This window comes from Telmatherina bonti (genome assembly GCF_933228915.1).
Source record: "Telmatherina bonti genome assembly, chromosome: 8".
Taxonomy (NCBI): domain Eukaryota; kingdom Metazoa; phylum Chordata; class Actinopteri; order Atheriniformes; family Telmatherinidae; genus Telmatherina; species Telmatherina bonti.
In genome coordinates this window covers 19,631,601-19,656,927 of record NC_136626.1, presented here as the reverse complement: position 1 = coordinate 19,656,927, position 25,327 = coordinate 19,631,601, and the positions used below count along the sequence as shown (strand labels likewise).

The following is a 25,327-nucleotide window of genomic DNA, read 5'->3' as shown; positions in this document are numbered from 1 at the left end:
AGCAGCGACAGTTTAGGACGGCTGGAGGGGAGCAAACTGTTTTTATTTATTAATAAACTGCTGACCTGAAGCTGCTGCTCCTCGTTCGCCCTCGGAAAAAAAGTCACGTTTCTGCGTGCCTGGTGGATAATTACTCATTTAATTAAATGTTGTGCAATTTTCAGAATTTGCGTGAAGACCTCCAACCGGCGAATCGCATCAGTTCGCCCGGAGGGACATCGTCCGTGGCGACACCCTCTGCTCCGTCAGCGTCAGCCGCTTAGAAAATGACCGGAGAGAAGATCCGCTCCCTGCGTAAGGACCACAGGCCCAGCAAGGACGAAGATTTACTGGAGCCGGACGAAGAGGCTGCAACCGGGACGTTCACCGCCTCCAAAGGGAGCAAGAGCAGAGCGAGTAAAATCTTCAGCAACCACAAGTTAATCAAGTCGCCATCCAGTCAACAACAACAACAGCAGCAGCACAACCAGCAGTCACAGATTAATGCCAACACCAACACACTGTCAACATCGGACGTTATCGATGACAACAACAAAAACCCAATTGTCCAAACTGGGCAGGACTTTCCGGTGCATGAATGTGTGTTTAAAGGAGATGTCCGACGTCTGTCGTCGCTTATACGGACGCAGAATATCGCCCAGAAAGACATCCATGGTGAGTTTAGCAGCTGTTTATCACATTAGCCCAGAAGGTAGGATCCACAAACGTCAAGATCTACCAATTTCAAGGTCCAGTGAAGCTTAGTTTTTGCAAATAGGCCATCAATCTCCATCAGCAGTCCAACCAGCCGAGGCTTGTTTCAGCAAGGCCTGTATAACTGAGCACTAAATGCTTTGATTTTACTGCCATTTCTTTAAATCCACCTAATTCAAATGAGCAAACAAGGTGTGTAAGAGGTTTTGTTTTCGTGGTAGCAGCAGCCTTTCAGGATACATTAACATTATGAACAAGTTATCAGTAAAAGTCACAGAAACCTTTAGAGATCTTGAATAAACACTGGATGATAAGTTATATAAATCAAGGCTTTGTGTGTAAAACTTTGTAAATCGAAAGCAGCTCTTCTGCGGGGCAAAGTCTGCTTAGATAACACCACAATTTCCAAATAAACCTCTGATCTAACGGAGCAACAGGATTGTCTTGTTCTCTCACAAGTGAAGAAGAAAGTTGGCCAGTTTTTATGTTGAGTGTCAGTACAGGAATGTGGTCTGCCTTCAAAGCCCTGGTATGGTAATCACACAGGGTGTTGTTGTGGAGCTTGAACCTGGACCTGACTTTCCCGCCCTGTTGAAGATTTCTGTGGTTCACCGATTTCTTAAATGGTAATCCATATGTTAGTTCAGCTGCTCGTGGGACAGAAGTTAAGCTGACCGTTTGCTCAAACTAGTTTGGGTTTTTCTGTTATACCAAAATACTACATTATAAGAATACATATAATAAGCACTTATTGGTTATGAAAGCCCCAAATGAATTAAATTAAAAGACTAGTCACCCAAGAAAAATAATTTTTCCCTCAAAAAAAATATAGTTATTATTGTTTGATCTGATACTCATCAGTTTCTGATGAGGTCAAATGCAATTATTTGAAAAATAAAATCCATTTACCACAACTGGATCCAACTGTTAGTAAAAATATCAGACACAGTGATGGTAAAATTAAGTAAATAATTGACTGATTCCAGTGATCTGACTTAAGATTTCATTGAACTGTTGGATAGCCGTTGGGTCTAGTTGGGATATAATGGCTTTTTCTGCCGAGATCACCCATGCCCTAAACGCATTTGCCCCCCTCCCCACCCCGTGGAGCTTATAGCTGAAGCCCTCCTTATATTCTCATCCATGTCAGGGTTTCTACTATGCAGGCATTTCTTACTCTGGGTCCTTGTCCACATTTCTCTTCCTTGAAAGGAAGCCCGAAGGAGCTGACTTGGCATTTTAGCTTCCACTGAAAGGATTCGTCACTGCTTATGAGGCATATTCCATATCCTGGGATGAAAATTCGAGTCGCCACTCCTCCACGGCTGAGCGATTGTATTTTCTCCAAGCATTTCAAGTGCTGCACCCTCACCATCCTGCATTTACATTGTGTCTGTTATCAACCTGTGTGGCTGCCTGTTAAATTGAGACTTTGTGTTGCAGTTGGTTATTAGCTTGTGATATTGCCTGTAATAGTGAGAGCTCAGAATAGGCATATATTACCATAACATTAGCAATCAAATGGATTTTTCAGATTTAAACATGCAGTTCACCTTGTAACAGTCCAAAAGCTGAGGTGCTTAATGCACTTTTTTGCTATTATCATCAAAAGCAGCATACTAATTCAGATTTTTCCCTTTTTAGGAAACACGCCACTGCATCTCGCCGTCATGATGGGGCACAAAGGTGAGAAGTGGTTAAACAGTCACTGTGGGGCTTTTTTTGTCTCTGTCTGTCTGACTGGCTTTGAAAGTTGAAAGTAAAATTTCCTGTGGGTGTTTACAACTTATGTTTGTGTTTCTATTTGTTTGTGTACATTTCAGGTGTGTGTTTTTTTTTCCCCTTGTCTTTGTGTGTGAAATTTGTGTTGGTAAGCATCAGGAGGCATTTGATACAGATCACTTCACAAGTCCCAGAAGGCAGGAAGCTCATGCATGAATAAAGAGGTGTTGTCATTTGATTTTTCTCCTGATCAAAATTAGGATTGAAGAAGACAATTTTCTTGCTACTCTTTGTTATGCTTTATCTGATTATTAATTCATTGAGGATATCGGCTCATGCTTAATCGGTTTGGGTTGAAAAATTATGTCGCTACAAGAAATAAGATCCTCTCAGCTGCTAAAATCTCTTGTTCTGATTTATGTTATACTGCCGGCCCAAAGACTGATAATTTAAAGCTGGCTCAGGAGATGATTAGTTCTGATAATTGTTATGTGATATTTGCCAAGTCTGCCTGTAGCAGTTTTCCACCAGCACATCTTGTGGTGAATTTGTAGAAAACAAGAAAAAATGTTGAAAACAAATCCTGTCACTTTGTGTTTTTTCCCCCCCAAAAAAAGTTGAATTGGTTAGCCTTGACTTTAGTTTATTTTTAACATTTCATACAATGTGATTTTGTTTTTTTACTGAATCGTGCTGAAAGCATGCTTATAAAACATTAAAGCAGTTTCTGTCGAACCCAACGTCTACATGTAATTTCACAAAGAGACTTGAGAACATACTAATGAAAAATTGATTCACTGTTTTTTTTTTCTCAGCAGGCTTTTGGTGAACATTTCTGGCATGTTATCACTTGTACAGCGCACCTCATTTGTTGAGCAACTGGCATTGGAGCATTGGTTGCAATTGATTTTTACATTGGTAAAGGTCAATTCCTGTCAGTGGCATGAGGCTTCTGCCACTACATATTGGTAATTCAAGCAGAGGAGTGACAAAGTGTTGTGGCGGATAGGACGCCACGGAATTGATTGCGCTAATGAGGTTGGTTGTCTTTTGCCTGAGTTGCCCCATCCTCTGGGGATGCTCGGCGAGACAGGCTGAAGGCTACAAGTATGAGATCACAGTCTGGGTGTGGCTGTGCTGTTGGGTTACAACGGACAAGGCTTTCTTTGTGCATGGCTTTGTGTGCGCACTAGACCAGCAATGACAGTTATGCAAGTTATTAGTAGTCTGGAAAACCTAAACAAGTCTCACCAGTGTAAATCTGAATACAAAACTGGAAGAGAAGCTTGTTTGGAAACAGTCAAGGCTTCGCATATGAGTCATAAAAACAGCTGTCATCCTTTATTGAAATTGAGGCATGAAGGAACCTGCCCATTTCCATCTTCTGCTGTTTGATTAAATTGCTCAGTCAGCCATTGGAAAAAATAGAAAATACAGATTATCCCAAATTCAAAGTCACGATTATTATTTGTGTTGTTTTGTTTTTCAGCAGCTTAAAGCTCCAGCTACTGTCTAAACAAAATATAAATCTAACATTAAATTAGTGGGTTTTTTTTGTCTGTTCTGCTCTCTCAGAACCAACCAACCCAGCAACCCGCAGGGAGACTTCCTTTTGTCAATACTTTTATTGGACTGAATTGGACAACTGAAGAAAAATATCTGCCTGGATAAATTTACTTTTAGCCCTCAAGTCAGTGGCCAGTGATTTCTTATTGATTTGGATGAACGATCTGATGTTGTGGAAATACAGGCTTGCACACATATATGCATAATTATATACACATACCCTGTCTTTAAAATTTTATTAAATTATAGTTTTAACTGCTCATATGTTAACTACTGTTAAATAGATAGACTGTATTTGATTATGCTAGTCCATGCATGGTATAAAAGAGCCAAAACAGACATTTTAAAAGTGTGTTTTACATGTACGTCTGTGTGCTCTTATTGCATGCTTTGTCTTTAGTGGATAGATGTTTAAATAAAAACTTTTTTTTTTTTGTCACAAGCTCTAACTCCTAATGACAGCTGACTTGATGACAGCTGTAACTTGTGATCAACATAGTGTTTACCTAAAGGTTCAAATTCAAACAAACCTGTTACACACTTATTCTGTTCCTAGTGAAAGCAAATATATTTGACTTTATGTCCTGTGACCTCACTTTGGAATAGAAGCCTGTACTGTCTCCTTGTAATGGAGCTCACATAGAGCTGCACAGGAAATACACATTTTACAGAATAGATATTAGGGGTGGGAAAATCAGATCAAAAATTGGGATTTTTTTGCTTCACAATTTTAAAATAAATTTTTTGTTAAAAAATCTCTTTTTTTTTTTCAAACAAATAGTCCATTTTAAATTTTTTTTAATTTTTATTGTTTTGATCTTTTTACTTGTCTTCTGGGGCGTTATAGCAGCAGCTTGATGGTCTGGCTACTGTGTTGTTTTTTTCTAATTGAAATCAAGAAAAATTACAAGCTAAAAAATAAGTTTTATACATTTGTTTTGTTTTTAATCTGCAAAAATCAGCAATATCAATGAAATGTGACAATCGCAATTTAAATCGAATCGGAACCCAAAAAATCGGAATCGAATCAAATCGGGACAAAAGCGTATCATCACAGCCCTAAAAGATACCATCCAGCAGCAGATGTTTGCAGCTATCGTTTAAAAAAAAAAAAAAAAATTACTCTAAATAAATAAAAAGTCATTCAGACAGAAAGTTCCTGTGTTAGCATTCCCGATACTGAAAACATAATATATTCTTCTAAAAATCAAAATAAACTACCTAAGAATACATAATGCCAGACAGTGTTCAGTTCTGGACACATGGCTGGATTGCGCTTCCCATTTGCCTATTTGCCAAATGTTGTTGTTGTTACACAATCATCAGATTTAGCAGAGTGATGTAGAGGTCAAAGGCCTGGGGGAATATGGGCTTATATCGAAAAGTGAGCTTGCATTTGTTTGCCTGCATTTTCTCAGCATCAGCCTGTGTTACCAGCTGTTCCATCGCTGGGCTCAATCACAGCCCAGCCTAATGCATTAATGCAGATGTCTGCCATTTAGTTCAATGAAGATTTTAGTTATTTGCAGTGTCATTTACATTCTCTATATTTTATTTGAGTGCAAAATATTCGATATATTAACTTTTCTTGCAAAAATTAGAAAAAAAAATATATTCTCAATATCATGAGTATCAATTCATGAGTTTGCATTTGCAGAAAGATCTATCTTTGTACATTTTCCTTACAATGCCCCCAGCTTGAATCCAGTTTCCTTAACTGTGAAGGTGTTGCTGATAAACGCTCTTAAAGAGAGCACAGTCTGTGTTTTCGCTGCTGTCATTACTTGCCTTTTTATCATTCTGTGTGTCATTCTTTGGATAGCCATTCTCCTCTTTTGTTATGTGTATGTTTAATTAGGTGAGGCTTCAAAACATGGTTCTCTCTTTCATTAAGAATGTATGAGACCCTGGCTATTCTGTCATTAATAAAACATGGTGTGTATGTAGTTAGCAGATGTGGTGGTGCGACATGTTATATCCAAGAAGGTACTGTTTCGGGTTGAAACGGTTTCCATCGTTGCTTTTCTGCAGAGGTGTAACAGACCAACGGTCCTGAATAGGCGCACACCAACTAGTTTGAATTTGCCTACATGACTCATGGGTAAGCTTTCAATGAAATCTGAGCTCCATTGTGAGTGTCTGTGTTGCTTCTCCTACCAGCCTAAATGGTTATTGAAATGGCTGGTTAAACAACTATAAAATAAGTTACTGCTCCATCAACAGAAAGCCCTCTATATCCACTCAGTAGCAGGCAGTTTGCACTTAACCTTTGCTTTGCATTTGTGCAGTGTGCTGCTCACAGGACTGTGAATGCTGCTGCCCAGTGCTGAGACAGAGCCATGCAGATGCCAGCTTTATAATGAATGATGTCACAACAAAACTGACAGCTGAGCCGGAACAACGGGCTTCGTTTTTGGCTGGCTGTTAGTTTGTTGACAAGCTGCCCAGAGAGTGCAGGGATTTTTGTGCTGCACTTACTGCTGATCTTTCCACAGAAAAGAGACTCTTTGGCAATTGTCCTGTTTTTGTAATTGAAGTACAGCTTTGCGGTTGATTCTGCACAGTACCAGGGGATGTTTTTAGGTTTTTTTTTTTTATACCGCTGCATATGTGGTTACAAAAGAAAGGAGAATGTTGCGCCTTGTGTTTATGAAGGTCCCATATGGCTTGTTGGTTAATGGGTCAGCTGTCATCTCAATCCTATACTCAGTCTCTCCTTCTGTCAAACCAGGATTACCTTGAAGTCACGCATTTGCTGCAGCAGAAAATGTCTCTAGTTTACATTAGACATGGTAAAGTCTCCTGTTTATATGTTATACAGACAGCACATGTATCAGAATACACCTCAGAGAGGTCAGATACGTTAACAGTAAGAGCATCAGCTTGAAGAGAAGAGTGCAGGAACAGGCAGGGTGAAACAGGTTAAGTCTTTTAATTGCTACAGATCTCATCTTCTCTGGGGAAGTAACCATAGCAACGCCAAAGATGCTGGAAACTGAATGTTTTCTCTTTCAATATAGTTCTTGGTGTGTGCTGTGTATTTCTACCATCAAAAAACTTGCTTGATTGACATGCATGTGTATTTCATTATGTGTCTGATTGCCTCTCTTGCAGAGTGTGCCCATTTGTTGCTGGCCCACAATGCACCAGTAAAAGTGAAGAATGCTCAGGGATGGAGCCCCCTTGCTGAGGCCATTAGCTACGGAGACAGACAGATGAGTAAGTATCAGAAACGGACAGACTGCCACTGCTTGTTGATACACAGTAACAGAGCTTTGAAATGCCATCCCAGCTGAAATGTAGCGATTCCATGCTAGTCACCATGGTTTCAGTTTCATTGTTTTTTCTTCGGGAAAACACTGATGAAACAGAAGTCCTGATGCAAACTAACAAATGACTATACACATCCTCCCATGCTCCTGCCTCCCAGTGAGGCCAGAATGCCGGCCTGCATCTTTTGTTCCTCAAAGAGAGGACATTCCTTAAGGCTCTCTGGCTTTTGTGCTATAGTAAAAGGCAATTCATTTGGTATTTCTCTGACCTTGACAGGTTGATTGTGTTCAACTCCTTTATCTTGACCATTTTCCTCCCACAGTTCATGGCAGCCAAAACTTTTATTTTTAAAAAAAAATGTGTTCAGAGCATTTGCTGTTATTTCAGGATTAGTTATAACCCCAGAGAACCAGGTTGTCCTACATTTTTATTATTGTTTGCTACGATCGAACAGAATGAAAGCAGTCTTGTGCTCTGAGCAGAGCTGTAAAATCCAGGTGCCATTAAGTAAAAGTCCTGCCATGTTTTTTTTTGTATGACCTGTGCAATTAGAATGAGTGTTTTCTCTAACAGGCTCATTTGGAGCTGAGCTAAACTCAGATGGTCAGTGACTGGTTGGAACAGCTGTCTGCTGGACCGGACTTTTACTTTATGGCACCTGGATTATACACCTCTGCCACTGAGTCATTGGATGCCGTGGCTTAAACGTTTTAAGCCTTTTCTTGATTGAATCAGGTAGAAAAAATATACATGTGTGTATACACATGTGTTTATACATTTGATTAAATTGTGTTATTTGATCATACGAAAAATTAACGATAAGTATTTCATGAAATATATATTTTTATATTAAAATTTAGTATCTATAAACTATATAAAAAATGGCGTAAAACTGGAAAAAACAGTTTTCTCATTTAGATATTTATTACATGTAGAACAAATGTTAAATGGGATTCATTCAGTGGTTACACTGGAAAATATGTGCTCACATACAACCTCAACACCATTCTAAAGATGTATATTTGTTTCATTGATTAGAAAAATAATCTGCAAAATTCTTAACAATCGATCGTCCATTAATTATGACTATCCTTAATTCCGATAATGGGAAAGATGTGGAAAAATAGCGGCAGCAAAACAGACCAAGACAGTGGCAGAGACGTTTTGGTTAGAAACTGAAGGAGTTTGGGATTATTGAGCATTTCAAGAATGAAAAAGTTCAAAATAAAAACAGAATTAATTTTTTTTTAAAAAAAGCAAAAAAAACACCTTCCTAACTCGTAAGTATTGCCCAAGGCAAAAGCGTTGTGATCATATTGAATCGTACAAATACAACTAATCCATAATTTTATCTAACATCCATGCAAGCATGGCTAATGTGACAGGTACACCTCATGTCCAATCATGTCTGCCCCCCTTTGGTGAGTTGTACCAGCTTGAACAACCCCTCCAGGCCTGTCTGCTCTCAGTTACTGAAGAGACCCTGAAAGTGGTGTGATTTGATGTGTCTTAGTTCAGATTTGGATCCTGCAGACATTAAAATGTCATGTGTCAGGAGAGATGGAAAATGGGGTCAAACAGAATAACACCAAAATGATTGATCTGTGATGTATTTAACATGAGACTGGAAAAAATATGTGTATGGCTTTTATTTACTTGCTGACTAGAGAAAAAGTATGGGACATTTAGGATATCCGTTCATGTGATTCTTAAAGTCTTGTTCAGTTTTTGTTGATTTATTTCTGTCAGTATAGTTTATCTTACAAACCTTGCTGGGCGGTGCATTAGTACTGAACGGGTTGATGGTTAAAATGAACGTCTATATCTTTATTGGTGGTAAAGGCATATTTTATAAGATTAAACTAAAAGTAAAAAGAGCCAGGACTGAAAATGAAAAGCTAACTAGGAGCCCATCACACAACTCATATTTCTCTAGAATAACAGAAAGTCCCTGTGTGGACTTAACTTTATGGCACTGTCTTTGCCAGTCTTTTTAACTCAATAAAGCTGATATTGAATGGAGGATTGCTAAACCTTGGCTCACCTCGAAAAACCATGAATGCCAAAAATGCACATTCAGCTGTTGCAAACAATGAAATGAAAAGAGAACACAACAGCCCCATGGCTGTAACAAAAATGCTTAACACCATTGCTGAAACTATGAATACTACATTTCTGGGTTCATTTAGCTTGTTGTCTTGTTTTTCTTCCCCTGCAAATGTCTGTTTGAGTATTTGTAATACAGCAACAATGAAGCAGAAAGGCAGAACTTTCTGAAGTGAGTTTTCAAAATAAAACAGGTAGGGAATCATTATTCCAGCTGCATCGCACAAGCAATGAGCACTGCAGTCGTATAGGGCAGCAGCTTGAAGTGCCCCATTGACTACTTCTTCTCACAAGTCTCTGATGCCACTTAGCTTTTTTTCTCTATTGACTGAAGCTTCTAATGAACTCTGTGGTGACTGGTAACCTCAGCACTGACATGCTGCTAGGACATGACACCATGCAGATGTGTGGCAGTGTGTTTTGTGTTAAAGGTTTGCAGCAGTTCTTTGCTTCTCCCTTCTTTGAAAACTCTGCTTTCTTTTTTGTTATCTTGATATACAGTAAGTTTATGCCTGATTTAAAAAAAAAAAAAAAGAAAAAAGAAAAGAAAATGCCCTTATCTTGCTGTTGCCCCTGTGTGAGAGTGCCAGCTGAACAAAGATCTCTTAAGATGACACTCAGGGAAACAGAAAGTTCAAAAGGATTACATTTGGGCCCTGTTAGATTTGAGATTAGCAGACAGGTTTGAGCTCATCTTGCAGGAAGACGCTGCTGGAGGCCAGACTTTGGATGAACTGAGTCTGCTGGCAGGTTTTGGAAGCTAAAAACTTAAGTCTCTGTTGGGCTAAAGCAAAAAACATCTTTGACTCCTTGAGATCTTTCACAGCACTCATAAGTACAGGGTTGGGCCACTGTTGTGACAGCTTAGCCTAAAATTGCTGACTCCACAATCCATAAAGTAAACACATTCGGCCCTTCATGTACACAACACAATCTGACTGTCATGATGACTTTAAATGAAAACAGGACTGTTAAGTTATGGAAGATGTGGACATTTACTATTTTCTTTGGGATAAATGACGAGTCCTTTACAAGGTTAGGATGGCAGAGCTCTGCTACGCAGTGGTTTATATGGAGCTAACTCAGCATTTGTCAGGGCTTTGTAGAAAAAGTGGACACTTTCAGTGTGAGCTTTTGTTTGTTTTACAGTCAGACATAAGTCCCAGTCAGGATAATACCCAGATTGTACTGATTATTTGATCTGGTTTTCCCTTGTTTCACATTAATATTGCCTGTAAATTTTCCATTTCCTAGAAAAAAACATTTCTCCTCCATGTTCTTAACAAAGTCTCTATTAGTGCATTTTTTTTGTCAATTTGAGATCATTTCAGTCATTTTCATTCCCACTAAAACATACATTTGTAGTGACTGGGTGCCTTTGTCCCCTCAGTTCTGTTTCTTTTAGTCAGATGCTAAATGTAGCTCCAAAATAGATGTTATGAAATTTGTTGAACAGATGGAGCTATTTCTGTCCTCAGCTGCCTTTTACTCACACTGCTGTTTGAGTAAAAGGAGGAGCTGGTTTTAAAGTCTCTCTGACATGTTGTTGTTATTGGACAAGAGGTTGCATCCATGTGGATGTCAGACAGTTAATAGTTCTGTGGGATGAATTAACAACCAGTCTAGACCAGAATCATCTGCTGACATGTTTTAATTGAAATAGTCAGAATATATGACAAGGTTGGTTGGTCTCATTTCCCTTATGATGCATGTCTAACTGGTATGTTAAAGGTCTTATTTAGTGGCACTGTATATTATAACATTATAAAAGTAAGCAATGTCTTTTTTTTTTAAGGTCACCATTAGTGTTTGTATGTATATAGTAAAGCGTCCCTCAGAACACCAGGGGAAAGTTAAGCTTTGGTCACCTAAGCATTGTTTTTCCCTTTACTTGTCATTTAGATACATTTGAAATAGATTTATAGAAGGCCAGGATTTCTGATTGTGCTGAATCTTGAAAATTGTTCTGCATCAAAAGAATTTGACTACTATATGTTAAATAAATTAGCCTAGGTTTATATCTAGTTAAGCTTGTTTATAACCAAGTTCTTTTTGACTACACTGTATGTCAGCTCCTACTATTTATAGGGGTCTTCGTCATCAGGTTTCATAGCAAAGTGAAAGCACATTTAATATGAAACAAAGAAGCACTGCTAATGAATAATGTAGATAGAAGTGTTGGGACAGATTTACTATATAATGGCTGCAGAACCTCTATCGCTTATGCTACTGCTTGGCTAAATTCTTTTTGAGCTCATTAATAATGAGTCTTGGAAACCTCCCCATGCATCTTATGTGTACCTATCTATGTTATCATTAAGCCAGTCAGCAGCAGTTGTCCAGTTAGATCCCATAACTGATTGTTAACTAGAGAAACTTTGTGGTAGTAGAAACTCGAAACTGTTTCTAGCCCGTCTTGTTTAATTTGCATGTGGAGGTGAAAGTACTGAGATCACTCACCTTGTTAATGCCAGGAAAATTGCCCTTATCACTATCTGGTTGAATTAATGGCTGCATGGAGAGTTGGTCTGGTTTAATGTCGAGGCAGTCGGCTTTGGTTTCTCAATCTGTGTTGGCTGGGTGGTCCATGGCCAGATGGTGAGGTTGTACTCCTTTACTTGTCATGCTGAGAGGCGGCGAGGATCAGGAGGAGCCCCATCCAGAGCTTGTCTATATTCATTAGGCTGCCGGGCCACAGATACCCTCATCCTGCGTTAGTTGGTTCGTGCGTTGTCATGTGAATCGGTGTGTGTGCATGCCTATGCTTTCATTTGGCCTCGTTTTACCATTAAGCCTTCTGCCCCCTCTGTGCTGCACAGAGAGCACCAGCAAAACAATATGAGCAACACAGTGTTTCCCCTGTGTTATGACATTGGGGTGGCACCAGAGCAGGAGGGTGGTTAATGCCAAACAAAAACAATTCTTTTAAAAAAAATTTTGTTTTCACCCTATTAAATCACAGGGCAGCCTGCTTGTCACAAGCCAAACTAATATACTTTCATAACTGGTTTTGTCACTTTAAGTGGCCCAGCCATGTGGTCATTTATTCCACTGTTGGGTTCATCATAGCGCCACAATTACATCATGAGCAACTGATTCCCCCAGTCTCTGCTGAACAGCTAATTACATTCAAATAAAGGCTTTGTAGCTGGATATGATCTTCTCTTTTTATGAGCTCTTCTCGTAAACAAGCAAATCTCTAGTGACTGTTTCGGCGGTGAGTGTTTCTGTGACTGGTCATGGTTAAAAATCTCCTGTGAAGTTGTCATTCCCTCAGGTCATTAAGGGGGTTAAAGGTGCAGCTTATTAAAAGGCAGCTTCATATCTGCCAGGCTTGTTCACTTTGAACTTCCTGGAACATTTTGATCCCTGCAGGCAGGGTGACAGGGTTGGTTTGAATGATGAGACAAATGCCCCATCTGGCATCAGGAAGTAAGCTCATCCCACAGTTAAAACCCATTGTTACTCCTAACTCTATGGTCTTCGCCTGTAGAACTTTGAACACTATTTGCATTTCTCACAGGTAATACACTCGTATCCTAGTGTGTATAACTCACCACCTCAAAAACTGAAAGCATTTTATTGTTCAAATGGTTGAAGGACAGCATGGCACCATGTTTGTTGTCAGCTTCTTTCTTAATGTGCGGAAATTTCCAGCACCTTCCTTGTTCTAAAATAAAACCAGAGACTTTCTGTGTTCATGCAAATGAAAGTGGGGTGAAGCAGTAGGTTTTCTCAGCAAGCCTATCTTGCTTAAGAAGTGGCTGATTTTTCAGCCCACGTGGAGAAGAGCAGGTGCCATGTGCTGAAGTAACAACAATGTGATGCAAAATATGAGTTTTTCATATGCAAAAAAAAAAAAAAAAAGAAGTAAAAAAAAGTCAGATTTATGGGAGAAAATGGCACGGCTTTCAGTAAACTTTTTTTTAATAGTGTCCTCTTTGTGTTGAAAGAGGCTTTTTAGCTAGTGCTTTCTCTGCATAGCAAAAAGGCACTTCAGCGTTTAAATTTTTTGTCCTCTCTCAGTCACAGCCCTGCTGAGGAAGCTGAAGCAGCAGTCCAGGGAGAATGTGGAAGACAAAAGGCCCAAACTGCTGAAAGCACTCAAAGAGGTATGTACTGGTAGTCTTTGTGTTTGACTGCTTACTATTATATCTTATGCAGCAGCTGTTTTGTGATCATAAAAATAATTTTACCCTTTAATTTCTGTCTATCAGTCCAGTTTTTAATGTTGATCCTTCATTCTGTTTTCGTCTCATCATTGTTCCAGTAGCGACATTGCAAACATTTACTTAATTCAGTCTTTTAATGTGTCTTAGCTGCATGCAGAAGGTCACACTCACAATGCTAGAGCAACTAAATGCACATCCATAACAGCAAGTCACAGGCCTGTAGGCATAACCATCCCTTCCATGCTTCAGTCAGGTTTGTCATTCACAAATTATTGTCATTACAACAAAGCAGAAGCCAGGAGGCCACATGCATACACATTATCTGGTCAGAGTCAAAGACATTAAGGCTAATTGATGGCTCACAATGCCCCTGTGTGGTATGACATCATCTAGGCACACACACACACAGGGGTCTGCTTGCAAGCGTGCTGCTCAGAGTTTAAGTGATCTCTGCCTAATATAACATTACATACATAGCAGATGCACATGCACATACTAGCCTATGAAATTTTTAGAGCAGCTGAGTAGCATTTCTCTTTTGTTGCTGAACATGAAGCGAAGCCATTTAAACTCTGTGTTTATCATCTAAAAACTTAAGCCTCTTGGTCAGCTGTGCAACAATATCACCGACACCTCATGAGGCAACCTCATCGAGCCAGAGTAGAAGTCAATGAGCAAACACAACACTGAAAAAGGAAAACACAGAAAAATACTGTTATAACCCCCCACCTAATCTGCTGTCTTTTAAAAAAAAAAAAAACTTAACCAAAGAAATAAAACTAAAAACATTTTACTGTAAAGTTTTAGCGCCTAATATCTGACAGACATCTCAAAGTGTTTTACGGGACATGATGAGATCATCCCTGCACGATGAGACACGGTAAATTGTTTTAGTATCATAATCTCTCCAAGACATTTAAGAGCTAGCAGCTTATTATCCTGTGTTAGCTTGAAATCATTTATGATGGTATGGTTGAGATCACCGGTGAAGGGGATGAGATCATAACATCTCAGGCTTGCATGATTAGGCTGTATTGAATTGACAGGAAGGTGTGTCAGAGGGGGAGGACATGTTGCATTGTTGGATCCAATCTTAGAATGGAAAGTAAGGTAGTGGTGGTTTTTTTTTTTTCTTTTTTACAAGTAAATAAATCCATAACACAATAAATTAATCCTACTAAAAAGTTGTGCGTGTGTATCATACGGCTGGTATTGCTGGTTTTTTAATAATTTACAACTATGCAGTAGATGAGTGAGATGCACACAGAGTAGGAAGTCTAAATACTGTTGAGAGAAAGAGAGTCATGATCAAAAATAGCACAAGTCTTGTTCTGTAAATACGCAGCAACTTAGTTAACTGTTGTGTCTCCCTGCCCTTTCACGTGTACAGATGCACTTTAATATGAATTTTCTCATCCACAGCTTGGAGACTTTTACTTGGAGCTTCACTGGGATTTCCAGAGTTGGGGTAAGTCAAAAGCCTCTACTGTCCTGTAGGAGTCAGGCTGACAGAGGAAACATTGAAGTAACCACACATAGTGACCATTACTCCTCCTGCTGGACATGAACTTACAAACCAACCTCTAACATGGTTCTTCAATGTTGCTAATATGTTGTATATTGAGAAATGTCACTGTTTTTCATTGTTTTGTCCACTTTGGGAAAATTTTGAGAATGCAGAATCTTATTTGTAATGCGGTTAAAGTGCAATTTATGGACACAGACCAAACACATCCAGCAGAACTGGTGTATCAGCATTTGTTTAGTCTGCAAATGCCCTGACTGACCCCAGTGTGAGAGTCAGGAATGACTCCTGTGTACTCTGTGTGTCTTTGTGAATTATTAACACAGTGTGAAAGGTTATGCAATGTACACATGTTGGAAGTAAAATATAAACTATTTCTTTAAAGGGTTTTTGTAAGTAAAGACGGTTTAACGGTAGAAGTGACCAGCTTTCAATTTTACGTTTTTATGGACAGTTTAGGAAGGTAATTTGTTAAGTCGACAAAGATCAGGAGGATTTTTCCTTTAATGTGCCATGTTTAAGGTATATGTGATAGTCTGCTTTCTCTACATCATTATTTTCGTGTTTAAAGTTTCTGTTCAGTTTTGTTGAGTGGTGGATCGAGTAGAATATGGTGATGTCTTAGTTATTAAATATTTAGCTGCATAACTACATATTACTGCTGCTATATGGAACGCTAGTCTACAGGGCCATATGCTTCTGAGGCTCTGCTGTAGATAGTGTTCTTAATTTTTAGTGAGTTTTCTAAATTTAGACACTTCACGGATGTTTTCCATCCTCCCTGCGTCTTTTCATGTTTCAGTGCCTTTGCTGTCCAGAATCCTACCATCAGACGCGTGCAAGATCTACAAGCAAGGCATCAACATCAGGCAAGTCCCATCAACAATTTGTTTTTCACCACGCTCACATTTACAACACCCATTGAACAGATGGTGTAAGTCAGTTCTAAAGCTGCCTTGAAGGAGGAATATAATTTAAGTTAAGCGAACAAGACTAAAGACTATTTGACAAAAGGAAGCAATTCCTCAACAGTTGTGAATTGATCCACTCCTCACACAGCAACCTCTCTCTCTTTTTTTTTTTCCTCCTTTCTGTTTTTTTTTTTTTTTCTCTGTTCCTAAACTTGGTTTGGTTAACTAGAGTGTGAAATCAGTGCCTACAGTGTGAGAAAGTGCAATGGCCGTGCTTCTGAGTGGAGATCTGTGTTTCCATTAAAAATCAGAGCCTAACAGATGAAGAGTTACTGTCGAGTCCACCGTGCTGATTAGCTCACTTACCAAGAGTGTCAGCAGAAATCCAGCTCTGAGGTGTAGGCCGTACAGCTGTGGCACACACAGTTATTTCCACATGGATTAGAGTTTTTTTGTTAAGGGCTGTGTCAAACCAAGTTGCTCCCTTTAACCTGCTAATACAGATTTTTCTACATTTAAGTAACGTAACATATTGACTAAATCCATTCGAAGACTTGTGTGATTTTGTGTGTGTGTATGCATGCTTCTGTGAGGTAACCCTGATGTGGAGCATCTCATTATACTTTGAAACTGCTCCTGGCTGTCTAATTTGGTATTCAAAATGTCCTCTTATTATTCTGGAGTTTTTAGGAGGAAAAGAGAGAGACAGAGAGGGGAAAAGAAAAAACTGTCACAGCAAGATGATTTGCATTCTGCTGCTGCAGTGTCAGACTTGTCATAGCTACTCATAGCACCTACTGCTGTATGTGTGGTTTTCATGTGCAGATCAGATATTCTCTTTGCTGCGGGGCTTTATTCGAGGACTATCCACTTTGACAACAGAGACAAGCAAAAAAAAAAAAAAAAAAAAAAAAAAGAAACTGTTTTGTTGATGTGATTGGCATGCAAGCTGTCTCTGAAGCACCTCTCCAGCTTCTTACAGAATTTACACTGCTCTCATTACTGGTCTGGAACAGGCCAGAATATCAAAATATAAGCTTTTGAAGTTTAAACCATTTGTGTTGTTTTGTATCATTCTTTATTTAAGTGTTGTGCCCTGCAGATAGCTATTAACTAAACTTTATTCTTGTCTCCATGATTTGTGTGTGCAGATTGGACACGACCCTGATAGATTTTACAGATATGAAATGTCAGCGTGGAGACCTCAGTTTCATCTTTAACGGCAATGCCATTCCCTCCGAGTCTTTTGTTGTGCTGGACAACGAACAGAAAGTCTATCAGCGGATACACCACGAGGTACATGAGCTCCTAAAACTACCATCTTTGTTACGATTAATGTTAGTAAGGAATGCCTGAAAAGAACAAAATATCAGGAAAACAAATTAATGAGTAAAAAAAAAAAAGATAATTTTTCTTCTATTTCTTTATATCCTGTACACTGCTGCGATGCAGGGTGTATACTGGAGCTGATGGCAATGTTAATGTCTGTTAATCCAGTTTTGGATGCTTGTTTTCTAAATGTGTGTTTATGTTGCACGGTTTTTCAGCTTATTGGGACAACTGCGTTACCAATCCTCACAGACTGGAAGAAGACACCCTGGCTCAGTTTAACATGATATAATAGTCATCCAGTCCTTTGTGGATTCCTCTGTGCTGTACTTACAGGAGTCGGAGATGGAGACCGAGGAGGAAGTGGACATTCTGATGAGTAGTGACGTTTACTCCGCCACGCTCTCGACCAAGTCCATCACCTTCTCCAGGGCGCAGACCGGCTGGCTGTTCCGAGAGGACAAGACGGTTAGTGTCATATGTTTTTATCCTCTAGAGACAGTCTTGGGGGTCTCAGGATTCTTGCGTTGGAATTTCTGGCATTTTGAGTGGTGGGCTCTAGACAGAACAAGCTAGAAATCTAATCATTCTGGGAGAAGATGGCAAGCAAAAATGAGACATGACCTACAGACTTTTACACATTCTAAAAAAATGAAACTGCAAAATATTTGTTGCCATGTCGTGTGATTTAGGGGAATAAGTAAAATATATAAGATATAAGAAATACATCAGATGCCCTCTCTGAAAGACACTGCTGTCTATAGCTTACTATTTTACTTAAAAGGCCAGAGAATAAAAGTATTGCAGATTAATAAAAAATACTTAAACACATTTGAGCCACTATTTGTTTTTGTCATTTTTATTTGATGTTATTTTACTTCCTTGTTTTATTTGAAATAAATGTATAGGTTCTATATGCCGTTCATAAATCTGGCTGTTTTGACCTTCTGCTGAAATACAGTTCAGCTCTTCTCTGCCAGCTCCTCATATTCTACATCTGAAACAGATCAGGCAGGAAAGACAGCAAATAAATCAGAGGAGTGGCTGTTACAACCCCAGGAAGAAGACCCCGAGCGTATCTGGTCAGGGTCAAAAACAACACAGACAGGGCAGGTGGGGGGCGGGGGGGCTGGGAATGAGATGTAGAGGTATTGTTTTCTGTTTTCTCAATATTTTGTTCTTTTACATGTGTTTGGAAAGGAAATTGGTGATACTGCAGGTGGACTTATCTGTTTCTCCTAACGCTAGGAGCGCGTGGGAAACTTCCTCGCAGATTTCTACTCTGTGAACGGCCTGGTACTTGAGTCCAGGAAGAGACGAGAGCATCTGAGCGAGGAGGACATCTTGAGGAACAAAGCCATCATGGAGAGTCTGAGCAAAGGAGGCAACCTCATCGAGCAGAACTTTGAGGTGAGTCCCTCGCCGTGCTTTTGGCTCACTGTCACACTGCTTTGACAGGATGAGTGACTCAGCGATCATCTCAAAGTTGAAGAAACCACGTTTTAAAGCTTTAATCCAAACTGCTTTGTAGACCCTTAGTGTTTGCCTTATCATTAACTTCATTGTGGGTTTTAGGATTATTTAGTATATTTTACCAGTTTGACTTTCACCGGTTCGTTTTGTCATTTTGTTTTTATTCTCAACCAGAATTAAATGATAAACATCTTTAATTGCATTCACTGGCAGCGTCAGAGTGTATCACGTTGAGGCACTAACTGTGCCACTGATAAACATCCTGTTTACTTGCACCTGCAGCGTAGCCACCAGTCCAATCCCGAAACTGTCCTGTCCCGCTGGAACCTTGGGGTACGACACGAGTCTTCTCAGACAAAACAAACCTCAGTACTTGACTGTATGCATTTGAAGATTAACCTTGTTGGAACAGCATGAACTTCCTGACAGGCTGTAAAGAAACTGTGTATGGTTTATTGAAAAATTCCTGTCTGGGTCTCCACTGACGTTGCTTTGATGTCTTATTTGCTTTTGACATGAAAACGGAATGAAAAAATGCCCCGTTTATCACCCACTTTGCATGGATCCGAGTCCCTGTACTGCCACCCGATGGTGACTGCTTCAAAGCTGCACCTTATTCACACACTTCACCCACCAGCCTGTCCCCTCACTACAGTATGTTCCAGAGTTTGCTTAGTAAGCCCTTGTCTGAACACCAAACACAAAGCCAGTCACATAGTGAAGACAAAGCTTCTCAACACCCAATGGATGCCTGTTAAGTGCTCACTTGTTTTTTTGTGAACTCCGCCTTGTTCTGTGCTGGGCTTTGTCTCACTATAGTGTCCTCTGTTGTCTTCCAGCTCTTTTCTACTACTATGGATTCATGCCTGCTTGTACTCAAAGGGCAAAATTATGTTTTGTAGTGGACCTTAGTATCATGGTGGAAAAAGGTTCTCCTTCCACCTCCGCGAGTGAGGCCAGGTCGTGCTGTGGACACTGGCAAGCGTGCAGGGCTTTCAGCCAGAGCTTGACACTATTGATCGTGCAAATGAGAGCTAAAACCCTCCTGTGCCACTGAATGATTAGCTGGGAGGGGGCCGGCATACCAACAGAGGGGTCTGTTCTCGTCACAACATGGCAGGCCTGGTACTCGGCATGAGAGCAAGAGCTTAATAAGGCCACAGGGGGGCATAAAAAGGTGCAAAGCTTATGTACTGTCTGTTTTTTTTTTTTTTACTCCCATTACAGCTGCTGCTTTGCACAAACAGGCGGTTCATCATCCACAACAGTGTTTCACATTATTCTGCCCTAGTTGTCGTACATAACCACAGACATCACCTGGTAGTAACCAGTTATCCTTAACTGCACCTTGGCTAAAATGAGTTCAGTTCAGGTGAATGTCAATTTTTCAGATGAACAGGATGGCACCGGTCCCAGATCCAGTTCAGGGTCAGGCAGAACAAGTTGTCTAATCTTAAAATAACCTGACACTGAAGAACACTCACTCGACAGACTGTACAGACTGTTTTACACAGGAAGGATGATTCAGTTTGAGGAGGAAGCTCTTGCAGGTTTTTATGAGTTCACTTTCCAGTCTTTGGTGCTGCTTTGCTGGTGTGAAGATCCACTGTTGGTGGAAATAAACCATCTGGTGAATGAATCTGATCAGGTTCACAGTGGTCCGAAATCTGCAACTCTGCAGCAGAGTTTAAACGAGGGAAACATTTCACACTTTCTTGCATCTGAAGGCAATTACACAAATACAATGTGTGTATGTTGTTATTAGAGATTTAAGTATCTCTGATTCATTTCTTTCTGATAACCACTGGGAGTATTTTTATTTTGTTTTCTCAGTATTAACATAGGATTATATATTATACATGTTCTGCTTGCTTCCCCAACCTCTAAGTTTTGTCCCCTGTTCATAGAGATGTTTTTCCACACAACAATTAAAAAGGAGCTAAATGATTAATATTTTTGTGAAGGGAAAAAAAAAAGCAATCATTTCAAGCAAAGGAATAAAGCCTGCTGTTTAACTTTCTGTAAGTTTACCTTTCAACAAATAAAACAGTGTGGTCTAAAAATGGAATGGAAAATGAATAAGGCCCAGTAAACTGATCATTTTAGCACACCAAGAACAATAACATCTATTCTTGATTGTCGTCGTTAACATCTCAAATGGTGTCCTGCGTTTGTTGAGCTGTTTGGTGGTTCAGTTCTGTGTGACTCTTAAAAGCCCGGAGGCCAATGTGATTAGTGTTTACTGCCCTCTAGTGGCTTAAGACGGTCATGTCACATTTCTTTGGAAATATATTAAATGTCTCCATTTAAATCTAATAACATTTGGAAAGTATGAGGTATTTCTGTATTTCCATTATTTTTGCCCTGTACTCCATCCTAATAAATTTGAAATAAAAGAATAAAAATGCAGACGTTGAGCTTTCAATAAGGACAAAAAAAAACTTACTGTAATATAACATGAAATTTGGCCATTTGAGCCTCTAAATATTTCTGTTGGTGCATTAATCCACTGAATTACAGCCTTTTGGTTTCATTTTCATTAATTTTTTTTATATTCTGCTGGGTTCAGGATGATTTATAGCTATAACCTTTGGGCAGAGGGTGTGTAGACTGCAGCCAATGGCAGCACTCGGTTGTGAGGGCAGCAAAAACTCAGCTATCAGCTCAAATCCACACGTCCTTCCTGCACTCTGACCCTGTGTAGATGTATGCCTAACATAAAGTCACGCTCCATTAGCACAACTAGGACTTTTAGATTAAAGCTGCAGATGCAAAATTTTTCCAGAGGGGGTAAAAATGTTGATGAGTGGAATTAAAATGTTGTTTAAGTTTGCAAATATTAAATGCTTAGTATGCCCTTCTTATCAGTAAATTGACTTCCTTATACTATGAAACCTAGTATTGTCAGCTTTGCAGGGCAGATCGTATATTCCTTTACACTTAATTGTCTGGACAAGCAATCCTTCAAGCTGTTTTACAATCAGCTTCAAGCTTTTGAAAAGGATGCCTCCATATATTAATAATCTGTTATGAAATGAAAACCACACTGTAACATGACAAAGAAATGATAAACACACAATATTCATAGAATTTGGACTCAATAAGTAGTTTTTTTTTTCTTTAACCTGTTAATTTAGTTTTTTTTTTTCTTTAAATATTAGAAATATCAATCAATAAACATAGTAAATATAACTATACATGGAGAGAATCATAAAGTGGAAAAACATGTACTGGGCACTACCTTTATCTAGTTGCTAGGTAACCAGATCATTTCAAGGACAAGGATGATTTCAGCCTAATATAGACTGCATCTAGTTGTATCACTTTGTTTGGTTTAATGGCTTTGTCACTTTTGGTTTGCTTGGGTTTGTTTGTGTCTGTCCTTGTCAGCCTGTTTACTTTTATTTATTTATTTATTTTCCTTCTTTTTAGCCAACAAGGAGGCAATCTCTAACTCCCCCCTCACCCAACACTATATCCTGGGAAGAATACATCACTGCTGACAACGGAAAGTAAGTGTTGAGAATTTAAAGATCAAAGCTCACAGTGTTCCTCAAGTTATTTTAAAATGTTCGGCGGCTTTTCTGCATCTAAATAATGACATGCTTCAAGCTCTTCTTTAGTGAGAGGACTTCATGTTGTTCTGTTGCTGCTTTTCCCCCAGAGCGCCTCATCTAGGGAGAGAACTGGTCTGCAAAGAGAGCAAGAAAAACTTCAAAGCCACGATAGCCATGAGTCAAGACTTCCCACTGGGCATTGAATCGTGAGTCTGGACTTTAAGCTGCCCTTAAGACAGCTATTAGGATACAGGATAAAAAAAAAAAAATATATATATATATATATATATATATATATATATATATATATATATATATATATATATATATATATATATATATATATATATATATATATATATATATATATATAACAAAGACCCTTCTTAAATGTTTACCTACCAGTAAAAAAAAAAAAAAAAAAAAGTGCTTTTTGTCATTTATCATTAATTAAACTTGTAATTTAATAATGCATCAAATATGAACCAACTGGAACCTACATGTTCAAAAAACTTTATGATTGTAGTTATTTTATTTGTTAATTTATTTGGAAAATATTGAAAATCTTACATACTCCACCTTTAAACTGTGATAACAATGTAGAAAAATTATTCTAATTTTTTATTTTTTAGTCTAGTTTCCTGTTCAAAATGTTGTTGGTTTAATTTTCCCTCAGGTTACTGAATGTTTTGGAGGTGATTGCACCCTTCAAGCACTTTAATAAACTCAGGGAGTTTGTTCAGATGAAGCTCCCCCCAGGCTTTCCTGTCAAACTCGGTGAGTAGAGTAGTAGTAGTTTGGGAAATGAGAAGGAGACTTTTTACTTCGTAGTGTGTTTGAATCTGGGAAAAAAAAATGTGATGTTTAAAGAAAAATCTTTGCATGGAGTTTGAAATGAGGTTTTCTCATCTGCTTTTTGTTTCCTACAGACATCCCAGTCTTTCCTACAATCACAGCCACGGTGACTTTTCAGGAGTTTCGCTACGACGAGTTTGATGAATCCATTTTTACAGTTCCCAACGACTATAAAGAAGACCCGAGTCGCTTCCCTGATCTTTAAACTCACGCTGGACTTTCCCAGAAGGTGACATTATCCTTAAAAAAAAACAAAAAAAAAAACAACCAAATAAAAAAACCTTTTTTGGGAAAAAAACAACAAAAAAAAGGAATCCCTCCCCCACCTCGACTCTGGGTAAAAACAGGACAACCCTACATATGACCAAGCTTTTGGAGAGGTTGAGCTCTCCTCGTAGCCAAGTGTTTTTTGAGGTGCAGCGTTGCAGGTTCTGACTCTCACCTCCAGGTTTGATTAAATGAGATAGCCAAGCCAGGGTAACTTTTTAAGGGCCGGACCAGTTTGCCAGTGAAAGGGCATTGAAGTTTAAATGAATGGCAGCAGAGCAGATGAATCTTCTGCACATGGAGCATGAATATAAAATGACAAGCAGTTCAGTCAATGCTTTGTATTTAAGTCTGTAAGTATTGTTTATAAAGGGACTGTCTGAAACTGACCTGTAGTAAAGCACTGATCTTACTCTGTGAGATTCTGGATGAAATTCCACCTTTGAGTTTATTTTTAGGTTCTTCCCCTACTTCTGTAACACATTGAACAAAAAGATCTCAAGTGCAAAAAAGAATCACTGCTCATTTTAGTTTTATGATAGACTTATTCTCTATTTAATCTAAGATGGAAACCGTGAAATATTAAAATACTTTTGTTCTTTAAGTTCCAGGAAAGGCATTTGTTACTCATAAAATGTCATGAAAACTGTCCCAAACTGTAAATTAGTTGTGGGAAACAAATGCTTTTGTAGGTAAAAATCTAAACAAAACTTCTTTTTATTTGTAGAATTCCTCTTTGAGTCTGCACATTACAGAGTTGTGTATATAATAATGTCGGTGAGCATGGAGTAGCATTGCTGAATGTTTGGGCACTATTTAGGAGTCACTATGGCTACTCTACTTTTGAGTTGAGTTCAGATGACTCAACCTTTAATTCTTGCATTTAAAATTTTAAAGTTTCATCAAGGTGATGCTGTATTGCTAAAGATTTTTATGGTACCACGAATTTCCTTTGGATGGCAGCCAGTCTTATGTTAACTAAGCCTTTTACCTCTTCACCTTGTCAAACCTTCTGACAGATATTAGTGAAGTCCTATTGAAAATGGGATTGTGGAACAGTAGATATGACAGAAATAGTTAATTCACCATTCATGCTATTTTCATACATAAAACCAGGCTTTTCTTCGGCACAGACATGAAGATGTATTTCAGTTTGATTTTTGTCATATTTTTTTATCATTTGAAGTGAGGTCTCAGACATTCTCTAAAAGAGGAAGTGTTGCTTTTTTTTTATGTTGAATCAAATCGACTTTGTTGGTTTATAAATGGTGGCACTTTTTGTACATACCTTTTTATTTTGTTTAAATGAAAAAAATAATCTCTTTAGTGTCCAATTTTTCTTTCAGTAATGAACCTCCCTCAGGTGTGCTGAAACAAATCATTTCAGCCGCGTGAAAAAGCACAAATATCTGGAAAAAGAAATGTCACTCTGAGGAGTGTTCGGAGGTGCTGCTGTTAAACGAGCTCTTCTTGTTGCAGGATGTTGCTGTTGTATCACAGACTCAGTTGTTTAGCATCTCATTAACTGAAATGTGATGGGTTGTTTTCTTTTTGCATCCATTTCTAGTATCACAAAAATGCATTTTATTTGTTCACGACATTCCTTAGTGCAGGTTAAGTGCAGCTAGTGGAAGTGTGCCTCCTCAATGATGTAATGCTTTACATTTTATTTAATGCTCCTTCCTGACTTCATCAGCTCTAATTGGAAATGTTTTCTGTAGAAATGTTTTACCAATCTACATGTCAGTTGTACAGCAAAAACTGTTGTATAAGTTTGCAACACTATTTTCATATAAAAAGGTACTAAAATAAAAATTCACATATCTAAGTTCTGACTTCATGCTTTTCCACATATTGTTGAGGCTAACGGAACAACTC

General features: G+C 38.7%; 1 protein-coding gene across 1 annotated transcript; it reads left to right on the top strand.

Annotated features, from left to right (window-relative positions):
• ankrd13c (ankyrin repeat domain 13C) lies at positions 1-25,314 on the top strand. Its single transcript, XM_079244976.1, has 13 exons — positions 1-654; positions 2,338-2,379; positions 7,096-7,200; positions 13,387-13,472; positions 14,955-15,000; positions 15,860-15,926; positions 17,120-17,264; positions 17,634-17,765; positions 18,546-18,707; positions 22,203-22,282; positions 22,435-22,533; positions 23,004-23,104; positions 23,257-25,314. The coding sequence occupies exons 1-13, from the start codon at positions 267-269 to the stop codon at positions 23,385-23,387; spliced, it is 1,584 nt and encodes a 527-aa protein (XP_079101102.1). The 5' UTR covers positions 1-266; the 3' UTR covers positions 23,388-25,314.
• Positions 25,315-25,327: the final 13 nt, after the last annotated feature.

What these genes read in the sequence shown, in the direction of transcription:
- ankrd13c (XM_079244976.1), top strand. Translation starts at nt 267, where the DNA reads ATGACCGGAGAGAAGATCCGCTCCCTGCGTAAGGACCACAGGCCCAGC. An exon ending in CTACGGAGACAGACAGATGA is followed by an intron (nt 7,201 to 13,386) that starts GTAAGTATCAGA and finishes GTCCTCTCTCAG; the next exon opens with TCACAGCCCTGCTGAGGAAG. An exon ending in AGGCTTTCCTGTCAAACTCG is followed by an intron (nt 23,105 to 23,256) that starts GTGAGTAGAGTA and finishes TGTTTCCTACAG; the next exon opens with ACATCCCAGTCTTTCCTACA.